This window comes from Cyclopterus lumpus, chromosome 21 (genome assembly GCF_009769545.1).
Source record: "Cyclopterus lumpus isolate fCycLum1 chromosome 21, fCycLum1.pri, whole genome shotgun sequence".
NCBI classification, from domain to species: domain Eukaryota; kingdom Metazoa; phylum Chordata; class Actinopteri; order Perciformes; family Cyclopteridae; genus Cyclopterus; species Cyclopterus lumpus.
The window spans coordinates 18,346,121-18,373,370 of record NC_046986.1 but is presented as its reverse complement, the minus strand read 5'-3'; the positions used below and the strand labels follow the sequence as shown (position 1 = coordinate 18,373,370).

Genomic DNA, 27,250 nt, shown 5'->3' with positions numbered 1-27,250 from the left:
CAGGATTATTATGAGTTTTAAGTGCGATTATCATTGTGAAGATGATGCTTTAACTCTGAAGAGATACATTTTTATTGTTGCTGCTGTCCATGTACCAAGCTGGATTTGAAAGCCAATAATAAGTAAGAAAACACCCCAAAAGAAACATTTGATTTTATATTTAATAGGTATAATTTTTGTCTCGTTTAGAAATGTGCGTGCTTAGTTAGGCAGTGGCTCTCTTCTTCGTAGCTTTCAGCTGTTTTTCCGTGTGAGTGCACGCCAACAACCTCCGAGCATCGCGTGTTTGCCACAGAGCATCCTCGCTGCCCCCCCCCCCCCTACACGAGAATCCTCCACGGGGCAACAAACACGTGCACAATTGGACCGAGATTTACTGAAACACGGATTTAACAATCCCTTCTGATTGTTTTTTAAATTTTTTATTTGTGTCCAGGTCAGGAAGGAGTAAGGAGGCGAGAGGAGGAAACAGAGAGGATACAAAGCAGAGGGTCTTTGAATGATAGCTCCTCGTCTTCCAACGGCTGGAAAATGTGTGGAAGGAAGCGGCCTTATGATAAACAGGAAGAACTTCTGCCCCGAAGACAATAACACATCCTGTGGCCGTCGCAAACGCACGCACACACACACACTCACGCAAACACACACACACACGCAAACACACACACACACACACACACACACACACACACACACACAGGCACAATAGACATTCACATGCGTGTGCATCCACATACAAGGTTCAGATACATATAAACAGGCTTCATGGTTGTCCCCCCCGCCGCAGTTTCGACAGGTTAAATCGCTCATTATTATTATTTTTATTATTAAAGAAGTCCTATGTTGCTGCTATTGAAGATAGAGAGATAAACAGCTTGGCCCTGTGCAAGAGATGGAATATGAAAGGAGAGCAGGGTTTTCTCTGTGCGCTTTTAGCCCTAATCCTTGAGTTTATTTATGACAGGAAACATGATTTGCGTCAGCAGCAGCAGTTTTTTTTTTTTTTTTTTCATTAGCTCCGTGTCTGGTCCTCTGTGGTGCAATATACACAAGGGGGCGGCATTTAAATCCTGTGTGATCTCCTATTGCACCAATTCACTTCACAAAGTAGAATAATCTTAAAAGTCGACAATTAGGAGGAGCAATGCTGTGCTATATAACTTTTTACCTAAATGATGGGAATAGCAATGTTTCTCTCTCTCAGTAGAGTTTTTTAACACATCAGTTATCTTCTTAAAATAGGCCTTAAATTAAATTAAATATATTTTAAGTGACTGAGAACAATGCCAGCTGGCAAAGCGGGAGGGGGGGGGCAGGTAAAAAGGTCTGCAAGAGATTCGAGACTCACACGTCACTGCTTCCAGTTCCTTGGTGTCCTCGTCCTTCTCGCTGTCTCTGTTCTCCTCCTCGCTGTCCTTCCTGAACTCCAGAGGAGACGGCAGCTCAGTGTCCTCCGTGTGGGCGTTCTGCTCGTCCACCACTAAGAAAACAGGCAGGAGGGATAAACAGACAACACGCCACGATACATCGTGCAGGACATCCATCAACAAGTTGTGTCTGCATGATAAGCATTCATTTCTGCCCTTTTCCCCCTCCCAAAAACCTGCAAAATACAGGTTAAAAGACATATGACCACATGGGATGGCAGTTAATATGTATATACATACTGTATGTGTAAAGTAGTTTGAGGTGGGTTTTTCCTTCATACCTCTCTCGGCCTGCTCTATGATCTGTCGCAGGGCTTTCTTCAGACTGTTGGCCCGGAGCATCATCTGCTCCCTGCTTTTGAACAGCTGATGTGGGGCCCCTCCGCCACCTTTCTCCGTCTCCTCCTCCTCCATCTTCTCCTTCAGCTCCGACAGGCTCTCCTCGCTGGCCTCCTCCTCCTCTTCCTCCTCCTCCTCCTCCACGATGGGAGGGGTGGAGTGGGAGAGCGACGGCAGCGCCTGGCTCTCGGAGTTGAGCGCCTGGAGGAGGGAGTCCAGTTTCTCGTTGAGGACGGCACACTGCAGGGAACAAACAGGGGGATGGATGTAGCGCTGCGGCAGCAATCAGAGGATATGTGATAAAGGGGGCGTGGCCAGTGACGGATGTCGACGGCGTCGCTTTTGAGGCTTACTTTGAGAGACATGGTGTCGCACTCCTCGGTGTTGTCTGCACTTTTTTCGTAGGCTTTCCCCACTTTGGAAACAAAATCCTTCACTGTTTCACACAGGATCCTAAACAAGAGGAAGAAAACATCCGTGTTTGATGTTATGATGTATGACAAACTCTTCTCATTGTCAATTTTGCAATCTTATTATAGTTGACCATGTGTCTGATCGTTGTTTTTGCTTCTAAATTGTTATTTATTGTTAATATCACTTCCAATACAAATACAAATGGCTGTATACACGGTATATATGCCATATGTATATAAAGCAACCTGTTATTAATTATATTATATTATATTAATATTAATTATACCATACTTATTCCAGCACCACTGGACTATTGTCTTACTGTTAGATAGATGGATAGATAGATGGATAGATAGATACTTGGCGTACTTGGCAGAGGAGATGACCACAGAGTTCTGCTCAGAGTTGAGGATCTTCGTGAGGTGAGCAGCTACTGAGTCTTCATAGGCTGAAATGTGAAACTAGAGAGAAAACAAACGTTGAGGAAATACATTTCTCTCACGAGTACTTAAAAAAGGGAAAAGAAAAAGGGTTTCGACAGGGGAAATTCCTTTGTCTTTTGTCCACTTTTGAGCCTAAGCTGGCACTATTTCCAGCATGCGCTCAGCTCCCTCCAACTCCCGTCCACCTGGAAGCCCCGCTGGGTTTGATCGTGTCTAGTGATGCGCGTGAATGTCTGTCAGCTCCTGTGAGTACCTGGCAGTCGTCGGCTCCCTCGGGCGTGGTGGGGCAGCTGTGTTTGGGTGGGATCTTAATCTCGTAGGTCATGATGCTCCAGCGGTCCAACATCTTGGTGCTGGCCCTCTCCAACTTCTCCAGGATCTGGGGAAGCTGGGTGTCGTCGTCGCACGAAGGGCCCCAGCCCAGCACCCGGGCCAGATCGTTGCCCGTGCCCAAGGGCAGCACCCCTAGCTGGCACTGAAACACGTGCAGAGGGGAATTCATCCCTGCTCCAATCAAAATGAGTCCTGTGTGTGTGTGTCTGTGTGTGTGTGTGTGTGTGTGTGTGTGCATGCATGCGTGTCTAGAATGAGTGTGTGTCTTTATGTAAGCTGGCCAGGGGCGAAAGCAAAAAGCTCAACTGGCACATTGGCCAAAAACACATCGCATCTACTTGTAGCTTATTCTGTTCTGGCAAGTTCTCCATTCGAAGGAGGGTTATCTCCTGTTTGTGGTTTCGATAGCCAGCACTCGTAATTGATTTAAAATGACATCTGAAGTTCTGCTCAATGCTGTTTTTGTTGACATCACAATACCTCCTCGGTTTTCTACGTTACCTGTTTGTGGAGATTGAGTTTGTCGATCTCGGAGAGGACCCAGCCCACACTGCCATCGCCTCCACACACCAGGATCCGGAAGTTGTCAAACTTCTGGAACAGGCGCAGACTGACAAAAACACACACACACACACACACACACACACACTTATTCACGTAACCTATAGGATCGTCTCTTACCGATGGCAAACGGCGCTCTGGCCTGCGGTCCCTGCCTGGACTCCATGAACGAGTCTGCAGCTAAGCGTTTGTTTTGCTCACCCGAGGTGCGGCCCGCCGTTGACCAGGTCAAAGACTTGAGCCGGGTTGAGGAGCTGCTTGAAGCGTCGGAGGAATTTCACCCCCTGGTTGTCACCACTTTTGGAGTTGACAAAAACCAGGAGGGGACTGGCACAGGACGGGGGGCAGGTGGCCTTCCAGAAGCCTGAGGGGATATAAGTCACATAAACTCAATGTCATACGACTCAAACGACCTGCGCGGCTGGATACTAATAATATATACTAATCAGGTCTGTTTGGAGGCACCTGGAAGTTGCTCGACGTCCTCCCAGATCATATTCTCCATCATTTTTACCATTCGATCTGTACTTTTGTCATCCCGATTGTTCACAGTGTAATGTTAAAATATAGAGTGTACATAGAGGGAGAGGGGTCCCTCCTCCGATGCTCTTCTTGAGGTTTCCTCCATTGGTGTTTCCAAGTTAGATCTTTTTTTCTTACTCAGTCTGCAGTGAATATTTAAAAATAAACTAGTATATGTCTTAAGCATTTTTCTGATGAATTTCTAATGAATGTATATTGTACATCTTTGTTTAAACAGTAATGTCAACAAACTTGTGTGACATTAGGTATATATTCTATATTATTTCTATATTATTTCATGTTGTTTATTGTCATGCACCAAGCCAAATTCTTTGCAAGTGCAACATATTTGGCAATAAACCATTTCAGATTCAGATTCTAATGATGTATGTGTGTATATTTAGCATTTTCTGCCTGGTCCGTTTCTTACATTTTAATATTAGATTAACAGATTCATATGTTGGGGTTACATCTGCATCGTAATCTTTAGCGCTTAGGCCGTGACCAGACACCAATATTTGGCCATTTATTATTTACAGATTTACACATAACATATTTTAAGTGGACACTTAAGGCATGCACAATATTAGTTTAAACATATTTTATTATACGAAAGTACTTTCTATGATATGTAATATGAACACACAGCAATAAAAGGCTCTAATGTCAAACATTAAAATGTTGTTATTTTGATGGAAAATGTATTGATAATAATGTATCTCAAAACACGGATTTTCTTGCAGTGTAAATTGTTGGAAACTATTCACTATTGTTTGGCCAGTGACCCACAATCCCAAAAGGTTTGGCCACCCCCGATCTCAGGACCGAGGGTGTCGTACACCGCACTGACTGTAAAGCCCCAAGAGGCGCATTTGTGATGATTCGGCGATATAAATAAAATCAGGGCGCAGCTCGAGCAGCAGTTGCTGACCCTGTCATCTCAGACTGAGCGGAATAATGCATGGGAGCGCAGCACATGCCAAAAACACGTGTTTTGGTCCCTAGCAGAGCGCAAGCGCACATATACACACACACACACACACAAATCTGTGGGAGGTAATGCAACAAGAGGTTTCTGCGCTCGCAGCATAATCTGTGCACCCCCACTGTGTTGACAGCTTTGTGCATATGGGGGCTTCCACCATATGTGTGTGTGTGTGTGTGGCACTGCTATCTACTCCTACCACTCCCTCCTTTCCTTCTCCCCCTCGCATCCTCCTTCACATCTTCCTTCTGCTCCCTAATCTCTCTGTCTACCCTCTTCGATTTTTTTCTTCTCCTTTCTGGATCTCTCTCTCTCTCTCTCTGGTATGCTGTTGTCAGTAACGGATGGATTGAGGGAGGGTGGGTGGAAGAGAAGGGGAGGGGAGTCTCAACGCTCCAGCACGTGCTAGAGTCTGCCCATCAGTCAATTACAACCAAACACCCCCCTCTTCCCAGCCTGCATTTGGGCAGAGGGGGTACTGGAACGTGTGAAGGACAGAGAGAGAGAAAGAGAGATGAAGGATATGTCTCTTTTTTCTTTGCCTTTCTTCTTCCTCCTGCTTTTTCCTTGTCCTCCACTTGTCATCTGGATTCCCCATCCTCCCTTTCTCGGCCTCTCTTTTATCCATCTCCCAATTAGCCAATGCCAGCTTTTCACTGTGTGTACTGCATGTGTGTGTGTGTGTGTGTGTGTGTGTGTGTGTGTGTGTGTGAGACCAAGCCATTGACTTCCGCACCAATAATTCAATCACACACGCTTATCTGAGTCTGTCTCGCAGGTGCTGATCTCCATCTAAAATGGGTTTAATGCAGGCTCTGGTAGGCGCACGCACGCACACACGCACGCACGCACGCACACACACACACACACACAGACAGAGAAAGTCATGTATGAACAAAGAAACACAGACGACACACACATACTATTATGTTGAACAGGGAACCTTGAGGGAGCCTTGAGGGGCTTTGCAGCCATCTGCAGAGCTCCTCCTCTTCTGGGATGTCTTGCATGCTTTTATGAAATATTACACAATGACGAATATGTGTGTCCATTTTGACAGCGAGTTAGGATTTATCTTATTATGATTCCTCTCTCACACACATCTTGCCTGGAGATGATTTATTTTAAGCCTTCAGAGAGGAGTGTGCCGTTCTGTCACATCGGGCTATTTTTAACCAACCCGCCACGAAATAGAAGAAATAGAAGAAATTGGCAATTTCCTGGAACAAATACCAGTGGCCTGGTCCTTCTCTGTAATATGACTAAGAGGAAGTTGGTAAGAAAGTATGGATTTGATGGTGAGACCCATAACACAAGGAGAGAATAATAAAAGTGTCTTTTTTTCTTCTCTGCTTTCCAGCACACCTTCCAGCGGTTCACGGGGGAAGTGAGTTGTGGGAAAAAGAGACGTTGTGTGCCCTAACGGATATGAATCATCACACTGTCCCTCTCTCCCCTTCCGCCACCGCCCTTCCATGTGACAGGGCAGAAGGTCACAGTTCAGAAGGGAAGACATCGGTCGACGAAATGGGGTGAAATCTCATTTGTTAACCTCTGAAATGTAACAATTGCTCAACCTCTGACCCTTTGAGTGAGTCAGCGCTATTGCGTTGTGTGTGTGTGTGTGTGGGGGGGGCCTACCATCGGAGTCGATGCTGTTGAGTGCCGTCGGGGGGATGATGGAGACTTTGCACTGACCAAGAGGACACTTGCGAGGGTACAGGTCCATACAGGCAGTGTGCACCTAGAAGAACAACAGCAAATACTCCGGATCAAAATAAGAAAGACAGAATCATCTTTTCTCTCATGTACATACAACAGCAATGATTCCCTCGAGGTACTGCGATAAAAAATTTAAAAAACGTACCGATAAATAAATAATCTTTCATGTTGTTTTCCCTTTAGATGTCTGCTTCGTTGCCTATTTTAATGGTTTATTTAACACATCTTTTTTTCATTTCTCTGCTGCGTGTCTGGGTGCAGTTCCAGGCTAACATGCTGCAAACAATTTACAGAAAACAGTCGAGTCATTTTGAAGTACGAGGCATATCGACAAGCCGCGGCGGTGCTCTTTGTGGTCCTAAATGTTTCGATTGCGATCCGAGCAATCAAGCTTCTTGTTGCATTCTTAATTAATCCTGTGTTAGCGACAGATGTCTCACCATCGCTTTGCACCAGAGGCAGCGCCAGTCCTGCAGCCTCAGGACGCTGCCGCACGTCTTATCACACACAGCGCACTTAGCACTGACGGGCAGGTTGCCCTCCAACCACTGGTGAGGCATGGCAATCTGTGGGTTCAACACAACACGTAGATAAATCTACTTTTATCTTTCGTCTCTCCTAGGGAGCACTTTTCTCCAAAGTTGAGTCAAAGCGCACTCATTATAACACACTTTGCATTATTATGTAATAGAAAAATATAAATGCCTTTCTTCTCGTGGTTATACAATACAAGTCAGTGTTTCAGTATTTCCCCAAAAGCCTCCGGAACATCATTTTTAAACCATCATAGGTAACAAAACAAGACAACGTTTTTAACACAGCTCCTGAAGGAATGCCAAGCTCATTCTTAACACGCAATCTTACCCCATCCTCATCCTCAATGATATCCTTCCCTATGGAAGCCAGGGTTGTCCATTTGCAGTTGTTAGTGGCTCTGACAGCACAGCGCTTGTGGGCCTTGAATTTGCACACTGAAACACACAAAAGTCAATACACACACTGTATCAGTCTGTTGACGTTTCCCACCTCACAGTGACTCAGAAGCTTCACATTGAAGCACTTCATTAGACGGCGCTGTAAAAAAACAAAAACATTGATGCACTTGAGTATTGCGATGTCTTTGTATTGTGATACTTGATTAATTTTGAGTTAATGGCTTACATGCCGTAAAGATGTGTGGCAGACATCGGCTCAGATTGCACCAAAAGTGGTGCCATGATGTGGATGTTACTGTTATAAGTGCAAATGCTGATCTGATTGCTAAAAAAAAGTTACCTTTTGTATTCATATTTTATGCATATGAGGTTTTCAAAAAAGTTGACAACAAATTGAAGTTACAAAATTGTTTACCCCTTAGGTTCTTCCCAATACACAGCCCTGACATAAGATGGATGCAGAGGAAGAGTACAATCTCATTTGTATTAAAGTAAATGGTTACCAAATGTTCTCAGGTTCATTGAACCTAAAATGCAAAAATGTCAGCGTTTTTTTAATTTTTTCCTTCACACGCAGTAAAACACTGGACACTGATGCATTATTCATAAACGGACACACCCCACATAGTTCTAATGAATCAAGCCTTAGTGAGATGTCAGTGGGTGTAATTACTAACCTCCCTGAGCCCTTACATATCTGACAGGAAGAAGCAAAACTGAGCTTCACGTCACAGTTCTCAACCCATTTATCAAGAAGCCTACAGACCTACACCCTGGACCACACAGCACAGGAAGCTACCTGCTGGACTGCCTGGACTACTGTGTTAAAACCACACATCTGTACGGCCTCCGGTGCCAAACTGGGGCTCACACAATGCACCTACATGCACGTGTTTCTGGAGTATTCGTTGTTTTGCTGTGTGCAACGTTGAACAGGTGAAACTAAACGCCAGCTCCACCGTTACTCTGAGTAGTGACACATTGGAGCAGGATAATAAGGACAAAGCATGGCCAATGTTGTGTTTTTCCTTCCAGAAAGTTTTGAGTGAAAGGAAGTTCGAGCAGATTTCGAATTAATAGAAAAATGTATCATTTAACAATATCTTTGCTCACAAAGTCCTGAATTCACGTTTTAAGATAAAAAGGGCTAACTTATCCCAGAATTGCTGCCTACCTAGTGAGCCATCCATATTCCAATCTGAATTACCACCCCATTCAAATGTTGAATGTTAAGAGTGTTTAAGGGCTTAGAACATGGAAGTATATGATTGACATTTCCGTAATAAAATATGCCTCCTCAGGCTTTGCAGCAATCTTTGAGTTGATATCATTTACTAAACCAGACATGATACAAGATTTTACCCTTTTAAATCCTTGAAAATCGATAAAAATGGTTGGAAATCAAATTACAAATCACTTAAGGAAATACAGTGGTCTTATTCGCTTTCTTGCCCAAAGTCAGATGAAAAGATTGAAACCACTCTCATATCCGTTCATTAAACATAAAGCAACAGTCAGCTGCTGGTTTAGCTTAGCTTAGCACAAAGACTGGAAGCAGGGGGGAAGAGCTAGCCTGACTCTGTTCAGAGGTAAACAGCAATCCTACCAGCACCTCTGAAGCTCTCATGTTTTTGTTGGGTGGTCATCTATTATGTATTTGTTTTTACATTAAGAAGTCACAAAAAAGTCGAGAAGCCCTGCTTTATGCTAAGCTAAGCTAACCGTCACCTCCCTCCAGCTTGGTATTTAACAGGCACGAGACCAATCTTCTCATCTAACTCTCAGCAAGAAAGCAGGTATAAGCTTATTTCCCAAAACATTCACAAATATCCCTTTAAAAAGGTTGAAGTAACAGAATAACAACAAGGACAAGCAGAGATCCTGCTGTACCTCAGTGAGTAACAAAGTGACTTATCAAGAACATCTGTCAGGTGTGTGTACGAGGAGATAGAGCCACTGCAGGAAAAGCACATTTCACACATTTGACTTTAATGTAGTTAATGCAGCTCGTTCTGAATGAGAAACACAGGAGTGAAATACCCAAATGGGGCACGAACAGCTCTGATGAAGATGTATAGGCAGATGGAGATTGCTCTCCCCCTATTTTTCTCCATTAAGGATAAGGCACTTAGCAGACTCATGAATAATGTCTGTGCTCTGGGGAACTTTGCTTCCACCCACCCCATCCATACTCTCACACACAGCACTGACACACACATACACACACGCGGACACACACACACAGAGATGCAATATTGTCATTAGGAAGTCCACACAGATATACAAACTAAATCAGAGTCATATCCGGGAGCAACAATTGATGTTTCAATTTAGTCTACCGCTAAATGCTGTTAGGGAGCATTAGCAGAGCATTAAGAGAATTCAGAGGACATGATACCACTGCCTGTTAATGGCCAGGCCCTACCCTGGGCGTTTACACAGCCAGACTGGGGGGCGGGGGGGAGTGTTTGTGCGAGGGCAAAATAGAGACATGTGATTGTCTATGTGTGTGTGTGTGTGTGTGTGTGTGTGTCTAGGTAGCACAAATCAATCCCGGCCCGCCGCCATACGCAGAAAATCGAAGGGAAATTTAAACCGCATAATTGCTGTGAAACTGGCTGCTCTCCACGTTTAATAGAGAAGCCCCCCTGCTCCATTGCACTCTCTTTACTTCTCTCCTTCTTTGTGCCACCCTCACATACCGCGTCTCATTCTCACAGGCGATCACCTCCTCCACACTGTCTGTCATTGCGGCCCGGAGTCAGACGCCGGTACGCTCCAACTGGCCTGGACCGAACCACCTCGGTGCTCAGCGCCCTATTTTTTCTTCTTCCAGTTGCCGTTAATCACTGGTAGGTAGGAAGGTTTGTCCGCGGGTCCAACAGCTGCCCTCACTAACTACGTACTGTTGCATGCAGTGTGCATTCAGTTGGGTCAAACTACTTCATCATAACGGTAATTTAATTTATTTTAATTTATTATTTAAAATCACAACAGAGATAAATGAATATCACAGTGCAGGAAGAGACAAAAAGCCAACTGGGCTTATTTGAAGCCTCCACCTATAATTTTACAAAATTACAAACATAAAATGAAAAATGCATAAGATGGACAACAACAACAAAAAGAAAGAAATAAAGAAAAGAAAGATAAAAAAAATAATGTAATCAAAGAACTAAAGAGCTTGCTCTTCTATCTGCTGTGTAGAGGATTGTGCAGATGAAGTTCGACATCTTGGTATTTTTGGCATACTGCTTTTGACATACAACATATCGGGACATGTTAAATCTATGGTAGTTTGGGTGCCCTGTCCAAAATAATACAGCATTTAATCAAAATATCTTATGCCAACAGTGCATCTATCGTGCAGTGCATCTATCGCTTTTTCTAAGGGGAATCTTTACGAGGCCAATATAGAGCGCGCGTCCGCTGTAAACCACGACTCCCGTGTTTTGCCAAAAAGGCCCTTCTCAGTTGCATCTTGTTTGTTGAAAGTGCGTAGAGCGGGAGGAGCCGACTTAGATCAAAAGGGTTTCATGACACTCTAATGACTCCCCATCGCTCTATGTTTTCTTTCTTTTGCTCTCTGTTCTGGACGTGAGAGGGCCACATTGTAGAGGATAATGAGTGGAGAGGCTCTTACTGCCTTCACTCCGCACACGGCAAACGTACACACACACACACACACACACACACACACACACACACAAGCAGGCAGGCATGGACTGTCTGAGACACGTGCACTCGCTCACGGGGGAACATTAGCTAAATTAGACTGAGAGGATATGCAGATGGTGCTCATTAAGGTCTGCTGCCTGTCACTGACACTTTACACCAGCTAAAAAAGAAAGAAAGAAAAAAAATAAAGTAGTGTCAACCCCCGTCCCCTTCGCACTCCACTCCAGCGTCCACTCCAGCGTTCTTTCACAGATGAGGTGAGGAGATGTGACGTCGTTCACAGAAGCTGTTATCAGTCTTTCTTTCTTTCTTTTTTTTCTCTTCCCCCTCCAGTTTAGGTTAAATTGGAGATATGCGAGAAATTAAATTAAAATGGCGTGAGTCAACGCCTTATCTAACACACAGTGCGACACAAAAGTATATGGCTAGAGACCGTGCCAGCGTCAATGGCACTTCACTCCCTCGACTTCAAGCCAACAGTTTGATGGGCATCCCACTCCGGAACCGAGAGCCTTTCAAAGACTGTAAGCTGGCCCCGGTGTATCCGATTAGCTCCACTTAGACGGGCATTCGAACAAAGACTTTTCTCACTTCACTGACTCACAAGTCCTTACGCAACATAGTCATGCACCTTCCTATAGACCCGCCAACTCCCACGGCTCGCAGTGCCAAATTATTCCATTGCAGAGCTTAATCTTTAAACGGCGAGTTGAGCCAGTGATGAGACAGAGAAATGACTGAGAGCTCTGTGAAAAACGCCAAGAAAACACTGCGCGTGTGCGTACTCGTCTAAAAAAACTAATTCATGTGTTTTGACGGCGAGCGTGTGTCTGTGTGCGGTCCACCTACCTTCGCAGGAGAGGCCGTGAGACGTGACCCCGGACAAGCTGTCTTTGCAGACGTTGCAGAAGGTGGGCCGTGCGTGGGAGCAGGCGTACCAGTTGTGCATCCCTGAGAAATGTTCCACATTAAACTGTGCCGTCTGGCAAAGGAGAGGTTAAAACAGGTTGGCAGCGCTGGGATGACAGTCACAGAAAAGGCAAGCACAGTGCACTACATCATCAAGAAAGAAAAACACATATACTGTGCAGCAGGGCTCAACAATGGGGCTCTAGTAAAATGCCCCAGTCAGGCCCGTAAATCCTGCAACGTGTGGAGCAAAGTGAAATTAAGCACATTGTTTGCCCCACAGCTGACGGATGAGGCGTGTTCTGATGGGTGAATTTAAAAGACGATTAAACATGACAATTAACTTAAGTCTTTGACATATTTTTATTTATTTTTTATTGGCCTGACCGGGCAAAAGCATTAGCATTGATCCCCGCTGTAGGCCTCATTACAAACGACTGCATATTACGGTTACTGGCTGTTTTCATTATAATTACAAGCAAAAAAAGAAGAAGAAAAGAGTTCAACATGAAATATAAGAACGAGCAGACGTACACACGAGTCAACACTTTTTTTCACATTCAGACCCATTCATCTCCCTGCGTTTTAGCTTTCCCCTCATGATAATAGTTCACCCCCAGGCCTGGTTTTGGTGCTATAAAGGAGCCCCGTGACGACACTACCTGTCTGGCATTAAGAGGGCACACAGCAGGACGTGCACCAGGACTCCACGGGATAAAACCCCCTCTGCTAGCCGACAGTCATTAGTGTGACTCTGCCGCTCCATGATTTTTACAAAAGCAGCACCTGCTCGGGGGGAAATTGGATGCTTCTATACATTAGAGCGTGGGGAGAGTCCCGCTGTGGAGCGCGGGCGGACGCGAGTGTGCTGCACGAGTGTGGGCGTCGCGTCCGCGGTGGTTGGCCAGCATTCAGGTGGCGTTTTGTAAGTAGGGACCCTAACAGGTGCTTATGGCAGTGCTGCACGAGAGGACCCGGTTATTAAACGTTGAATCCTCGGCTCGGGTGTGCACGCGTTCGAGCTCTGGGGGGGTTGGACGGGTGCTGCTGCTGCATTGCAGTGCAGTTAAGGTGGGTGAGGGATGGGGTCTTATATAAGATTTCCCTCCCAAATCAAAGCCATTAAAATGCAGCAACTGCTGTCTTCCTTGTCCCCCCCCCCCCCCGGCCCCCCCTCGCCGCCCCTCCGCTCGCTCCCCTTAGCTGTCAACACATAGACTCATATTCCTCCCCGCCTCGTCTGCTGACAGCAGAATATTATGCACAGTTACTGGCTGTTCGATGGAAGGAAACACCACATACGTTTACGGCCGTTGGGAAAGATTCTACCAACGCTGTCCTGGATGAACAAGAGAGGAGCGTTAAACAGCGCTGCTGCTCCCCGTCCTGGGATGCTGATGATACTGTGTGTGTGTGTGTGTGTGTGTGTGTGTGTTCTTCACTGTATCTTTCTGACTGTCCGCTGGTGCTTTGAAGACTTCTGAATCTCCAACATCGAGCGTGTTGCTTCTGCATTAACAACTTCTTGGCTCCCCAGTTGCCTTCGGCGTGCTGTACCTCAGGCCGCACGACATGCAATTCCTGTCCGCGCTACTCTTTACACACTGATCTGGGGCTCCTCCCCTTAGCAAGACAACACTAACAAGGATGCCAGTCACTTATAGGAGCATCTTCAGGTGGGAATATTTGGTTAAAAAAAACGAAACAAAAACAGGAACATCACTTGCAAAATCTCCAAATGAGGCTACGCCTGAAAACTGATTTATTGTTCGCACCTCACCATCTCTCTCCCCCTCCCCGCCACTCTCTCTCTCTCTCTCTCTGATCTGTTGATTTGGAAAAGGCTTCTTACCTCGTAATGTTCTCTGGACTGGACGGACTTCAGCGAACTGATCCAGTCCTCCATCTCTTTCCTGTTCTCGGCGCAGAGGATGAGCCTACGGAACGGAGTGATCACCTGGAGGGAGAGGGAGAGATGCGTGCTCGGGTGAGAGAGTGAGACAGATAACTGTAGCTAAAAAATAGAGAGAGAGAAAGCAAGATAGAGAGAGAGAGATGAATTTCACCAGTGGCTTCCTCCTCAACCAACGGTGCCACTGAGAGGAGAGCGCGATCAGCTCTGTCTTTAAGGGAGAGAGAGAGAGAGAGAGAGAGCAGAGAGGCCCCTTCCCTCCCTCCTCCCTCCCGCTCTCTCTCTCTCTCTCATTAACTCTCGCTCACTCATCTCCTAACACCTTCTTGAGTTAGTTTTTTCCTTCGCTCCAGCATTTATCTCCGCCCTCCCCTCTATCGCTCTGAGTTCTTTGTGTTGCTTTGAGCCAGATATGTGCTGACAGGCAAAGCGCCTCAGAAACAGGCTAAGATGCCCCCCCCCCCCTTCTGACTCCCCCACTCCTGTCCTCCCTCTCTGTGCGAGTGTTGTGCATGTGTGTTTAAGCGCAGTCTCCCTGTAGATAACTCTACAGACATGCAGCACCCTTTCAACACCCCATCACTTATTTATGCGCCCTCATCTCTTCTTTCTCACCCTCTCTTTGGAACTCAAAGTGTCCCTTATGTTATCTTGATTCACCACAGAGAGACAGAGGTCAGGCTAAATGCATGCCACACACACACACACACACACACACACACACACACACACACACACACACACACACACACACACACACACATAATATCACGCTACTCGATATTTATCTCCCAGCAGTGATGCTGATGTTTCCTCTCCCCTCCACGATGAATGCTATTTCCCATCTGTCAACAACACAGATGTCCTCTCTGAATTTGAAAAAGTTTGAAAACAGCTTGTTGTATCATTTGAGATCGATTCAGAGAATCAAAGAAAACATGACATTGATACAAAAAAATCATACAATTAATTTTTATTAAGAAAAATACGTAAAGGTCTGGTGTGTAGGATGTATTTTAGCACCTGTGTGCCAAGTGTGGAGAACTATGGGGGCCGACGAGAAAAACGCAAATGGCCCCTATAGAACCGAGTGTTTGGTTTGTACCCTCTGGGCCACTGTAGAAACATGGCAGCCAGCTCTGTGAAGAGGAACCGCTCCATATGTAGACATAAACGGCTCATTCTAGGATAACAACAACGTTTCTTGTTTTTCTTTCTTTATACACGAAAGAAAACATACTTCTTAATATCATATTATATTTTATGTCAACTAATAGATGCTACACACACACACACACACTGTACCTTTAATTGCATTTATTTATTTACCAGGGACAGTGCACATTAATCAACATTTCAGTTTCCACCTCAATCTAAATTAATTAAACAATATTTTGTCTGTCGTCCTTTCAGCAAAAGGGTAAATTGGTCGAATTAGCATTCCCTTTTGTGAATGACAATGTGAAATTGTCGGAGGGGAATGGGCTGTTTATTGTCCGTATCACTGTGTGCTGTACACAATTTGTTGTGTTTCTTCTTCTCCGACAAATTGCTTATTGATTTTTCTCGGCATGCTGTTCCGGACCAACTATCCACCATCATTTGAAGCCATACATTCAGCTGCAGCGGTTGCTTTGTTCTATTCTTGAATTACACCCATTTTGGCGATAATTGGATAAATGTCTTACTGTGCGATCCACACATCCTGTGGACCGAACGCACCGCCATTAGTCCACGACAAACAGAGTGAACGAGTGCAAAGGAAATCGTATTCTCCTCCCCGTGAAGGATTCGGTGACAAAGTAAATCTTCAAAGGGAGATTCTCCCCCGCGTCCCTCTCTCTCTCTAGTCTGTTCTGCTTGTTGAAACCAGCAGCACCTGAGGCTTCTACAAGGTGTGGAAAACAGCAGGTGCACAACAAACACCAGTGCACGTGTGTGTGTGTGTGTGTGTGTGTGCATGTGTGTGTGTGTGTGTGCATGAGTGTATCGTGCACGTTGTGGCGTTTAGGATACATCTGCTGAAAAAATCTCTGCATGAAGGTCACTGTTGCCAGGCCAACCGTCCGGTGTACAGCCACATTTTGCCACCAGGCAAAGTTTCCCGAACAGCATTTTAGAGATAACATTTTTTTGTCTTCACAAGCACATTGATTATGAGATTAATTTGATTTTGGTCCAAATGGTGTTGCTGTTTATAAATGTCGGTGTAACCATCAGGCTCCTTTGGTCTGTATATTGAATGGCCTGTCAATGATTTTGGGGGAGGAAAACGGCTTCTGATCACACGTTACGAATTTAAATGGCCAGGTTTCCTTTACACCTCGGATTTTACATCGACCCCGAGTCACTAGCCTCCTTCATCTGCGACTTTTGGGAAATAAACTAACCTTTTTCAAAAAAGGGCATTTTCTAACAATCAAATACATTTTCGGCATAAACGATCAAATGTGTGATGACCAGCTTCAGCCGTCACAGCTTAATCTCCCGTTTCGAGAGCGAGAAAATAAGACGGAAAATGTACATTTCCCCACGAGAGGGTCAGAATCTGGTTACAGCTGGTGAGGCAGACAGAGGACCTCTGTCAGAGGTGTCTCTGTGGGAATCTCATTGGGAGGAACGCTGACCAGCAGTTTTGATGACTGCAGCATTCTTTCCCCCGACAATCAACAGAGCATCTATTGATCATAGTTTGGGCAAATGCAACATTTTCTGTGTTTGTAGCACCGAGTATCAAAAATTGTCAATTACAGAAAGTAGACAATGTGGTGTTTCTTTTATTACTCATGTATTTTCTGTATGGAGTATTTTGAGCACCCACCTGGCAACCAGTTCCTAGATGAATCACCTCAATCAATCGATTCCAAAGACCTCTAATCAATATCTGGTTCTGCCTCAGAACTGAATCTCTCCATAAACTCTATATGAACGGTGGTTTTTTGTTGATGTGATTATTGTCCTCTCCTCACCCTCCTCTCATTTTCATTCTTTTTTTTTTTTATTTTTAGCTGACGCTTTTATCCAAAGCGACTTACAATAAGTGCATTCAACCATGAGTACAAACTCAGAACAACAAGAATCAAGCAAGTACAATTTCTTCAATAACGTTAAACTACAAAGTGCTATCAGTAAGAGACATTTAAGTGCTACTAAAGTGCTACTACGGCTCTACCTTCCCTATTCAAGGTATAGTCGAAAAAGATGTGTTTTTAGTTTGCGACGGAAGATGTAGAGACTTTCAGCTGTCCTGATGTCAGTGGGGAGCTTGTTCCACCAATGAGGAACCAGCACAGCAAACAGTCGTGACTTCGTAGAGTGTTTAGCTTGTTGTGACGGAGCCGATTGGCAGAAGCCGAGCGAAGTGAACGAGCTGAGGTGTACGGTTTGACCATGTCCTGGATGTAGACCGGACCCGATCTGTTCGCAGCACGGTACGCAAGTACCAATGTTTTGAAGCGGATGCGGGCGGCCACCGGTAACCAGTGAAGGTCGCGGAGGAGCGGACTAGTGTGGGTAAATTTCGGGAGGTTGAAGACCAGTCGAGCAGCTGCATTCTGGATGAGCTGTAGAGGTCGAATAACATTAGCAGGTAGACCTGCCAGGAGGGAGTTGCAATAGTCTAGCCGTGAGATGACCAGAGCCTGGACCAGAACCTGTGCCGCCTTCTGGGTGAGAAGAGGTCGTATTCTCCTGATGTTGTACAGCATGTACCTACAGGAGCGTGTTGTTGCGGTAATGTTGGCAGTCAGGGAGAGTTGATTGTCGAGTGTCACACCGAGGTTCCTGGCAGTCGGAGTCGGAGACAACACTGAGTGGTTGAAGTTAATAGTCAGGTCGTGGGTGGGAGAGCCTTTTCCTGGAAGGAAGAGAAGTTTAGTCTTGTCCGGGTTAATTTTCAGGTGGTGAGCGGACATCCACTGAGAGATGTCGGTCAGACAGGCAGAGATTCGTGCTGCTACCTGTGTTTCAGATTGGGGAAACGAGAGGATCAGTTGGGTGTCATCAGCATAGCTGTGGTGGGTGAAGCCATGCGAGCGAATGACAGAGCCAAGAGAGTTGGTGTACAGAGAGAAGAGAAGAGGACCAAGGACTGAGCCCTGGGGGACCCCAGTAGTTAGATGACAAGGCTCAGACACAGATCCTCTCCAGGTTACCCGGTAAGTGCGGTCGGTGAGGTAGGATGAGAAGAGTGAGAGTGCTGTGCCTGAGATACTCAGGTCCTGGAGGAGGACATGAGGATCTGGTGGTTCACTGTGTCAAAGGCAGCGGAAAGGTCTAGAAGGATAAGGACAGAGGAGAGAGAGGCTGCTCTAGCAGTGTGAAGCTGCTCAGAGACAGCAAGGAGGGCAGTCTCTGTTGAGTAAATGAGGAGCGTATGTCGTCTATCTTTTTTGTAAAGTAGTCAACAAAGTGGCTTGATATGAAGGGTGGAGGGAGGGGGGGGACCAGGGGGGGTCAAGGAGGTTGGAAAAAATAGAGAAGAGCTTTTTGGGGTTAGATAAAGAGGATTCGATTCTGGATTGGTAGAACAGACTTTTGGCTGCAGAGATAGAGGCAGAGAAGGAGGAGAGAAGAGATTGATAGGCGAGCAGGTCGCTGGTGTGGATTTTCGCCATTTCCTTGCCGATGCTCGCATAGTGGCTCCCTTGGCGCGCACTGGTTCGGACAGCCACGGAGCCGGAGAGGACTTGCAGACCTTTCGAGTCAGACGAGGCCAGAGAGAATCAAGAGAGGACGACAGCGTAGAGAGAAGTGTGTCAGTGGCGAAGTTAGGCTGCATAAGTGCGAAGGAATCGGTTGAAGGGAGGGCTGACAGAACAGAGGAGGCCAGAGAGGAGGGTGATAGGGTGCGGATGTTGCGACGGACAGGTGCAGAGTCCGTTGTGGGAGGGTTGTCAGTTCCAAAGAGTGGGAGAGAGTAAGAGATGAAGAAGTGGTCAGAGACATGAAGTGGAGTTACAGTAAGGTTAGATGTAGAGCAGTTTCTGGTGAAAATATAGTCAAGGTGGTTGCCAGCTTTGTGAGTAGGAGGGGAGGGGCTGAGCGAGTGAGCAAAGGAAGACAGTAAGAGTAGCAGGTCCGATGACTTCTCTGTCTGGATGTTGAAGTCATCCCCATATCCTCTCGATATTAAAGCTAATCACATTAGCATCCTTCCTCCTTATTTTTTAAAAAGTGGACACAACAACTCCCAAATTACTTAAAGTGTGTGCCAAGCACATTATGTGTGTGTGTGTGTGTGTGTGTGTGTTTGTGTTTGTGCATGTGTGTGTGTGTGTGTGTGTAGGCCTATGAGAAGAGGACATCTGTTGTTCTCCCCCTCCTTCTCTCTCTTCAGAGAATTGTATGTTTTTTCTCAGCCGTTAATCACAATACAGATTTCCACCAGGAACTGCAAGGATTACTGTGTGTGTGTGTGTGTGTGTGTGTGTGTGTGTGTGTGTGCAAATTAATCCCTTTGGACATAGATCACCATGTCTCTCTGCTGGTGTACTGTGTCCATGCGCGTGTGTCTTTCTATGTGTGTGTGTGTGTGTGTGAGTGTGTGTATGTGTGTGTCTTGTGTCTGGAACGGGTTAGTGATAAGATTGGTTGCCAGGGGAAACAGGAACGGCTGTTTCAAAAAATGGCTCTAGGCATCCCTCAAGTGTGGAAAACCTTCCTTGATGACTGACCTTCAGAGCTGAATATATCAGATGTGTGTGTGTGTGTGTGTGTGTGTGTAATGACAAGTGACAAGTGGCCTCTATGATCAACATCCTCTTCTCTCAATGACGAGAACATGTAATTATAAGCCTCATGAGCGCTTATTTTTTATGGAGATGCAAACTGCCAAAAGATGAACTGATAATGAGGGACACCTGTCACTGTTTACACACACAAACACGCACACACACGAACACACACACACACACACACACACACACACACACAGTCACAGGGTTGGTGACAGCGGTGCACAGATCCAGCATCCCACTGGGACTTGGTGGAGGTGGAGGCCACAGTGACGGAGAGCCGTCACAGCTGCTCTCGCCCTGACAGCCCGCACGGCTTTCAGCACACGACAGCGAATCGGAGGGCCGGTTGTCCACGATTTGAGTTTCCTCGAGTTTTACTCATAGATTTCAAGTGGACAGTAATCAGCGAACCAATCCAATAAGCGCAAGCGAGTCAGTGCGTCCCTGCAGAGAGTGTGTAACGAGTTTATGGTTTGGGCTGAGCTCTCCCTCCCTCACGTGGACCTCAAGGTGCTCCCTGGTGGCGGCGCCGCAGCGGCACCGACTCATCGTATATTCACGCAGCCTCCATTTCAACACGCACAATGAAACAACAGCTCAAGATGTGAACGCCGAACACTGCAGTTTATCTCTCACATACACACACACACACACACACATATATACTTTCCCATCTAGTCATGAATAATACATGCACACCTCTACATGCACAGTTGTTTTCATCCCGAAGCTGCTTCATCCATGTTTGTTTCGTAGCTTTACGCTGGAAATTAAAAAGATCCTTTCAACATTACACCCCAGTTGTATTTATGAATCTTATACAACAACGTATATCTTTATTGCCCCTGTTAAATGAATAAATGCAACATTAAAAAAAAACAGTAGTTTGCATGCATGTATACACTCAATGCGCTGGAGTGAAATTATTACCGTCTCTAATACAGAGGTTCCCAATTTCTTTTCAGCCAAAAGGAAAAGCCCAACAATTAGAGAATATACCGGGGACCCCATAATGTTGGAATAATTTAATGTAGCCTATTAAATAACATGTTTGGAATCTTAGTAATGTAGATGCATCAGAAATACATGAAACAAAACTTAACATGTTTGTAGATAATTCTTTTCATGGATTTTAACATATTCTATGAACTATTATACTCTAGATATTAATTATATTAAATAATATAAATCCCCCCCCTCCCTTAGCAATACACTCTGTAAAAACACTTGCATGCACGTTAGACACACTGATCTGCAGAGCTGCAACACGGACGACCACAGACAACAACCTGAGCTCCGGCATGAGTCTGAGTTGTGTCATGCCGGAGCTCAGGTTGTCGTCTCCAACCAAGTAGCACCGACCTGCATCGAGGACGCCGGCAGCATCACTCATCCTCAGCGGGCCGACCGACACGCAGACAGACGGGCAGAGACAGCGAGAGGCGGAGAGATTGGTGATGGCTCTGCACAGTCAGAGCAAAGCCCTACAATGCGACCTCTGCAGTGGTCTCTCTCTCTCTCTCTCTCTCTCTCTCTCTGTCGTGATGACAGAACCCGTGCGACGAAGCCCGGTCTCCCCCTGTCGGTGTGCGTGACTGCGTCTGGGTCAATGCATCACAGAGATTTTGCATGTGTGTGTGTGTCGCCGTTGCCAGTGATCCGCCGCGTTACCTTTAGTTTTATGTTTCACCGTCGCTCAGTGCCGCCTCTCCTGCCTTCATTTCCTCTCCATCTGTCCCTCGTTCCCTCTGCATCCGACTTCCCTCTCCCTCGCTTCTCGCTCGCTCTGCCTCCTCTCCTCCTCTCCTCCTCTTTTTCCCCCGGGGGGGAGCATGTGTGCGAGTGCAGTCAGCGACGGTGTGACATCACTCCAGGATTTCCTCCACTGCTCTACCTTGCAGTGTCTTTCCCCTTCGCCATCTTAAACTGCTCTGCAGTCATTCCCCCATCAATCATTCATTCAACGTGCCCTACCTTTGTCGTGCCCTTCTTCCCCCTCCATATAGAGCATTCTCTCCACCGTATTTTGTCTTTACTTCAATTGTTGTGCCTTTGTCTTTCCCTCCTTCCTCATCCCCTCGTCTCCCTCCTAGCCTCTTTCTCTCACCATCTTAGTGGGATGCTGATGCTCATAAGGGCACGCGGAGCTCATCTCCAACCCTTTATCCCGGCATTTTTATTAACAGTGGCAAAAAAACACACACACACACACACACACACACGCCGCAGTCACGACTGCACTCACATGGCACAGACACATGCAGCAGGCCCACTGTAATCTTATTTATGAATATGGCAGACGCTAAGCCATCCCAGGCACTCAGTGAAGTGTTTCAAGGCGCTGCTAAAAATAGCGGCGTGCTCTCCTCCGGGCTCTGTTCTGCTGCCTACCTCCTCCCCCTCCTTGTTTCTTTTTATAGCAACACCCGGAGAGAGATATTTATAGAGAGGACAGGGCACCACTCGCTCTCTCACTGTCTGTTTTTGTCCTCGCTCATTTTCCTCCAGCTCCCGCACACACGCTCATACAGCTCATTCTTTTCCCGACATCGAGCATTCGCGGCAACGCCACTTTGTTTTCTGACGTGAGGCGCAATGCTTGGAAATGTGTGAGAAAATCATCGGAGTATAACAGTCAGACAACAGGCCGGGAAGGATCCCTTCATCGAACCGTCTCCGCCCAGAAAGACAACAAAATGGTGAAATCATTTCTTTAAGTTACCACCAGAAAAAGAACATGTTGTCTCACACTTAGACATGTAAACAATCGTTTCTGTGAAGCCCTTAGACCAACTACAGAAAAATGTAAAAAAATCCTCTGAATATATCCATCATGGCTTAGCAATACGGCGACATGGGGACGAGACCACGGCTCCCTCTCCCCCGCTCGACATGTTGTGTCAGTGTTTGGGTGGGAAGACTGCAAGATGCACTCACTGTGAAGCTGTTGTTGACATTCTTTGTGCTGGACTCTGCAACGCTGGCATCCGACAGGTCCACCTCGTCGAAGATAAGGGACTGCAGAGGAGAGGAGATGTGTGTGGGGTGGGTGGGGGGGGGAAGTCCCGAGTGGAGAACAGGGAGGAGGTGGAGGAGGAGGGCACAGAAGAGAGCAGGAGAATGAGCCTTTAGGACAATATTCTTTCGGAACAGAGGTTTGAACTTAGCTTATTGTCACGCATACTAGGGCATGAAGTGAACTGTGATTGGCTGTGACCGCAGCGAAGCAGGCCTTAAATGAACAGGTGGAGCCTCTCAGGACTGAATGGAAGCGGCTGCGTGATCATGAGAAATATGATCCTGATATCAAATATGTTACCAAAAATCTTCAAATAATGCAGCACATCCGAAATACCTCTGATGGGTGGAAAACAGCACTTAATGAGTATAATACATACCCTGTAATGTAGTAAAAAATAAAGGAAACAGCAGTTATTTACGTTATATTTAAACAAATTTAAACTTGGTAGACCATAGGTTATATTTTATGAGGGGGATATGAAAACTAAAACTTGCCTCATTATTGTCATCCTTTAAGACACTTTCATGAACCCCTTCAGACCTAAATATTTTCCATTTATTTTAGGTCATATCCCATGCTGAAATATTTCTTAGTCATGTACGCTACAATTAAATCCAACATTCTTACTGTTTAAACCATCTTGTGTTAAATACACTAATAGGTAGGTATAGTATTGTTAAGTTAAGTTGTAGATACAAAAAATAAAAGTCTACATGAACAGAAAGTAATATTTAAAAAGGTAAGCTTCATTTTTTTTCTCCCATGTCTCGTCTTCTGTGATGCCTCAAGTTAGATCTTGACATTTATTAGTTACCGGGAGCAGAAAAAAGTAGTTTCATCGGCTGGAATCAATTCATATTTGAATTTGATTGAATTGGATGGTGTGAAGGGGTTAATCAAGAGTGGAGAGAACGCTGATTGCTCTGGTCAAGAACAATGAGTCCAGTTTCTACTGTCCCTTTGAGGGATAACACCATTTGTTCCATCACAACGCCGCTCCACTGTAAACTGCCGCTGTTGTGAGGATTTCCCTCCGCCGTTTCCTTTGTTTTGACGCTGTACCTCAATGGGAGTCGTGCGACTCACAGGACAGTGAATGCTGATGTGCTTTATTGGCGTTCTATGTGGAGCCGACTGGAAGCAACGTAACCAGCAGACAAGAAAGCGAGGAGACGACAAACAGGAACATGATATCCTAACGGGTCCGGGATGCGTAAGGCACACACAGCTGGGCTCTTAAAGGACCACAGGCCAAAAAAGAAACGATGCTGTCAAAGGAATGCCCTCTGACTGTGTGTGTGTGTGTGTGTGTGTGTGTGTGTGTGGAGTGAGCTACTGCAGCTGTCAGAGGGAATGCCCAGTTAACGACGCTCTCCCCAGGACTGGCTGGAGAGGGACACCAGCCAACACTTACTGTGTGTGTGTGTGTGTGTGTGTGTGTGTGTGTGTAGAGGGAGCATGTGTCTCAGCACTTCCACATATGCCTTCAAGTATGTGCGAATGTGAGCATGGAGTGTCAGCCAGCCAAGAGGGCCTAAGTATGAACGACATGTGCCAACACACACACACACACACACACACACACTGCACCCCCTTTGTCATGGCGCTCTTGGCTGCTCTACCATTGCATCACATGTGCGTATGTATGTGGGTGATCATTTTTCCACAGTTCCTTTGACACACTTCTTCTCCCTCTAACTCACTCACCACACCACTGGCCCCAACAAAGAGTGTGTGTGTGTGTGTGTGTGTGTGTGAGCACACATGCTCCACTGTCTTGAGGGAAGCGGTAATGAAAGCTGACAGGGAATGGTGGACAAAGGCAAGCGTCCAGACCCTCTGTTACACATAGATCCAGAGCTCAGCTCAGAGGCTGCATCTCAACAAGCCTCCTAGCTCCTCCGATTCCTCTCTCCTTTCGCTTTAACCCCCCCCCCCCCCCCTCCGACAAGGCCTGAACATGTTGTTTACCGTTGATTTCTAGGTGAGAGGGGAGAGGAGCTGATAGGACGAGCTGCAGTGCTGAGATGTAGCCTCCCTGATGGATTGATGAGGAGGTCAGGCTTCCTTAGCACAGGGCAGCACAGCCAGCCAGGCCACCTGAGAGACACCAGAGTGGACGGACACGTAGGGTATGGGCACTTATCTATTGAGGCAAACGTCCCCATCTGGCCGAGACCGAGAGAACACGCTCACTTGTAAGGCTCAAGTCACAAATGACTCATCCTCACAAGGTGTATATATATATATATATATATATATATATATATATATATATAACTTCCAGCATGGCCATCAAGAGACTTTAAGCTGCACGGGCAGGACAAGCAACACACAGTGTAGAGCAATGAAAGAGGCCACGGTCCCATTGATAATCCAGGCGTGGCCTCAGAGTCTCTACATGTGTGTTCTGTCGGTTGTTTCCAGACTATATACAGTTCATCAATGTCATATGGTGACGCTGGACCACTCATCCAAAACGTTTGAATGAGTGAACTTTGTTGGAAGAGTTTCGTTTCCTTAAATTTACCTTCAAAATGTCTTCCCCACCGTTTATTTTGCTAGAATGATTATATTTTTGACTTGACCCAGTTGCTCCATATGACATGAATGCAGCACTACCATGTACAGGTGAATGGTTAAGTAGGGGATGGTTAAGCTGCTGCTGGTGGTGGTCTGGACCCTGGCTGTGCTGTGCTGACCCGAATTCTCACTAGGCCTTCCTCAGATCCGCTGGCACCCAGAGGTGGAGGGGAGCGTCGCGCACCCGTCCAGCACACGGACAGAACTCGCCAGCACACGCGACTCCGGGACACTCTGCGCAGCGCCCGCTCCTGCCAGTGTGCCAGGGCACTGCCAGACTAGTGTGCATGCACACACACACATACATAAACACACACCCACACACATGTTCAAGACCAGGAAGATTAGAAGATTAGAAGCAAAAGGGGAAAGAGATTAAGAGTAAAAAGTCCAAAACAAAAATGTCCTTAAAATACTTTAGATATTTCATAAAACTCATGCAAACTACGAACAGCTACTCTGGTCAAAGGCGACGAAATACCAGCAACTCTAAAGCTCACTAATTAAAACATCATATCACCGGACCAGTTGCTAGGAAACCAGCAGATGCTGCAGAAAGTTACTGGTGAAAAACAGTGAACTGAACTCATGAAACAAATAAGATGTGACGTATTACTTAGTGAGCTTCACCGGGGCTTTGAAATATTTGTACAAAGCCAGCAGCTTCCCCCTGTTCCTTTGTGCTAAGCTAAGCTAACTGGCTGCTGGCTATATAAAATATATGCTGCATGTTGGCAATGGAAGAGCTGGTTTACCTGAGCCATCCATTTAAACATTGAATTAAAGTGGTTACAGCCATCACATTGTCTGGTTTCTGCATGTTCGGTTCTCTGGATCGACATTCCCACAGGAACAATTCTACAGAATTTGGACAGGATAACGACCGGCGTGCCAGTTCAACAGGTGACCGTGTTAAGTGGTGACCTTTAACTGGTTGTTCGACGTAACTTATGGTAGGCGTAGATAAGAAACACAGATGAGTATGCATTCGAAATAGATTGGTGGATTTTAAAAAGACAACTATGTTCTGGTCGTGTCTTCACGACACGGTCGGCCGAGAAGTTTTTCACTGCCAAATACATGTAAGCACATATCTAGATATTGGGCCTATTGTTCACGTATTGGACCCGGGACCTGGAGAGTAAATTTGTTTCGCGTGTATTTGCGATATTTGGAAGTTAATATTCTTGCATAGCTTGGCATACTCATGTACTCCGTACTGACGTTGCCAAACCGTGGCATCATTGTGAACAAACTCCAAAAGGGCCTTTTACTGTACGTACATGAGAGAGGTGTCAACCTCATCTGATGCTAATAAGCATATATTTCCAACAGAAATATTCCATTCAGATGGCCTGCATGTCTTTGAACCTGTGAAAACTTTGTTGCAGCTTGAGCTTTTCCATGTTTTCCGACTTGAGAGCATTTGTCCATCTCGTGTGTTGAACCTGGACGCGACAGGGAAGCTTACCTTGGCGTCTTTGGCGTAGTACAACGTTCGGCCTCTCAGTTTGAAGTAGCGCTTTTTCCACCTCTGGAACGAGCTGGTCTGTTTCAGCAACAGTCCCTCCTTTATACTTGTCTGGAGGGAGAAGAGACACAGGGAACAAAGTTTCAAACTTTGATGGTATTGGTGAAAGGTTCCATCAGAAAATAACACAAAGTGTCCGACTGGGGCGCTGCATCTCGTCCAGATGCAGACCACCCTCTTGGTTTTATCTACAGGA

The 27,250-nt window shown here is 46.0% G+C and overlaps 1 protein-coding gene across 4 annotated transcripts in view; it reads right to left on the bottom strand.

The window, feature by feature from the left end:
- Positions 1-27,250, bottom strand: part of dgkh (diacylglycerol kinase, eta) — a 49,285-nt gene that overhangs the window by 10,447 nt on the left and 11,588 nt on the right. For 3 of the 4 annotated variants that reach the window (XM_034562150.1, XM_034562151.1, XM_034562148.1), the window contains exons 2-15: positions 26,995-27,105; positions 22,856-22,936; positions 14,121-14,225; positions 12,209-12,341; positions 7,611-7,717; positions 7,187-7,312; positions 6,666-6,768; positions 3,719-3,881; positions 3,458-3,566; positions 2,877-3,098; positions 2,550-2,641; positions 2,120-2,219; positions 1,709-2,006; positions 1,349-1,480 (exon numbers count right to left, since the gene is read on the bottom strand). In XM_034562150.1, coding sequence (XP_034418041.1) covers positions 1,349-1,480; positions 1,709-2,006; positions 2,120-2,219; positions 2,550-2,641; positions 2,877-3,098; positions 3,458-3,566; positions 3,719-3,881; positions 6,666-6,768; positions 7,187-7,312; positions 7,611-7,717; positions 12,209-12,341; positions 14,121-14,225; positions 22,856-22,936; positions 26,995-27,105 — 1,882 coding nt within the window. Of the gene's footprint in view, positions 1-1,348; positions 1,481-1,708; positions 2,007-2,119; positions 2,220-2,540; positions 2,642-2,876; positions 3,099-3,457; positions 3,567-3,718; positions 3,882-6,665; positions 6,769-7,186; positions 7,313-7,610; positions 7,718-12,208; positions 12,342-14,120; positions 14,226-22,855; positions 22,937-26,994; positions 27,106-27,250 lie in introns of all 4 variants that reach the window. The other variant, XM_034562149.1, reaches the window with a different exon arrangement.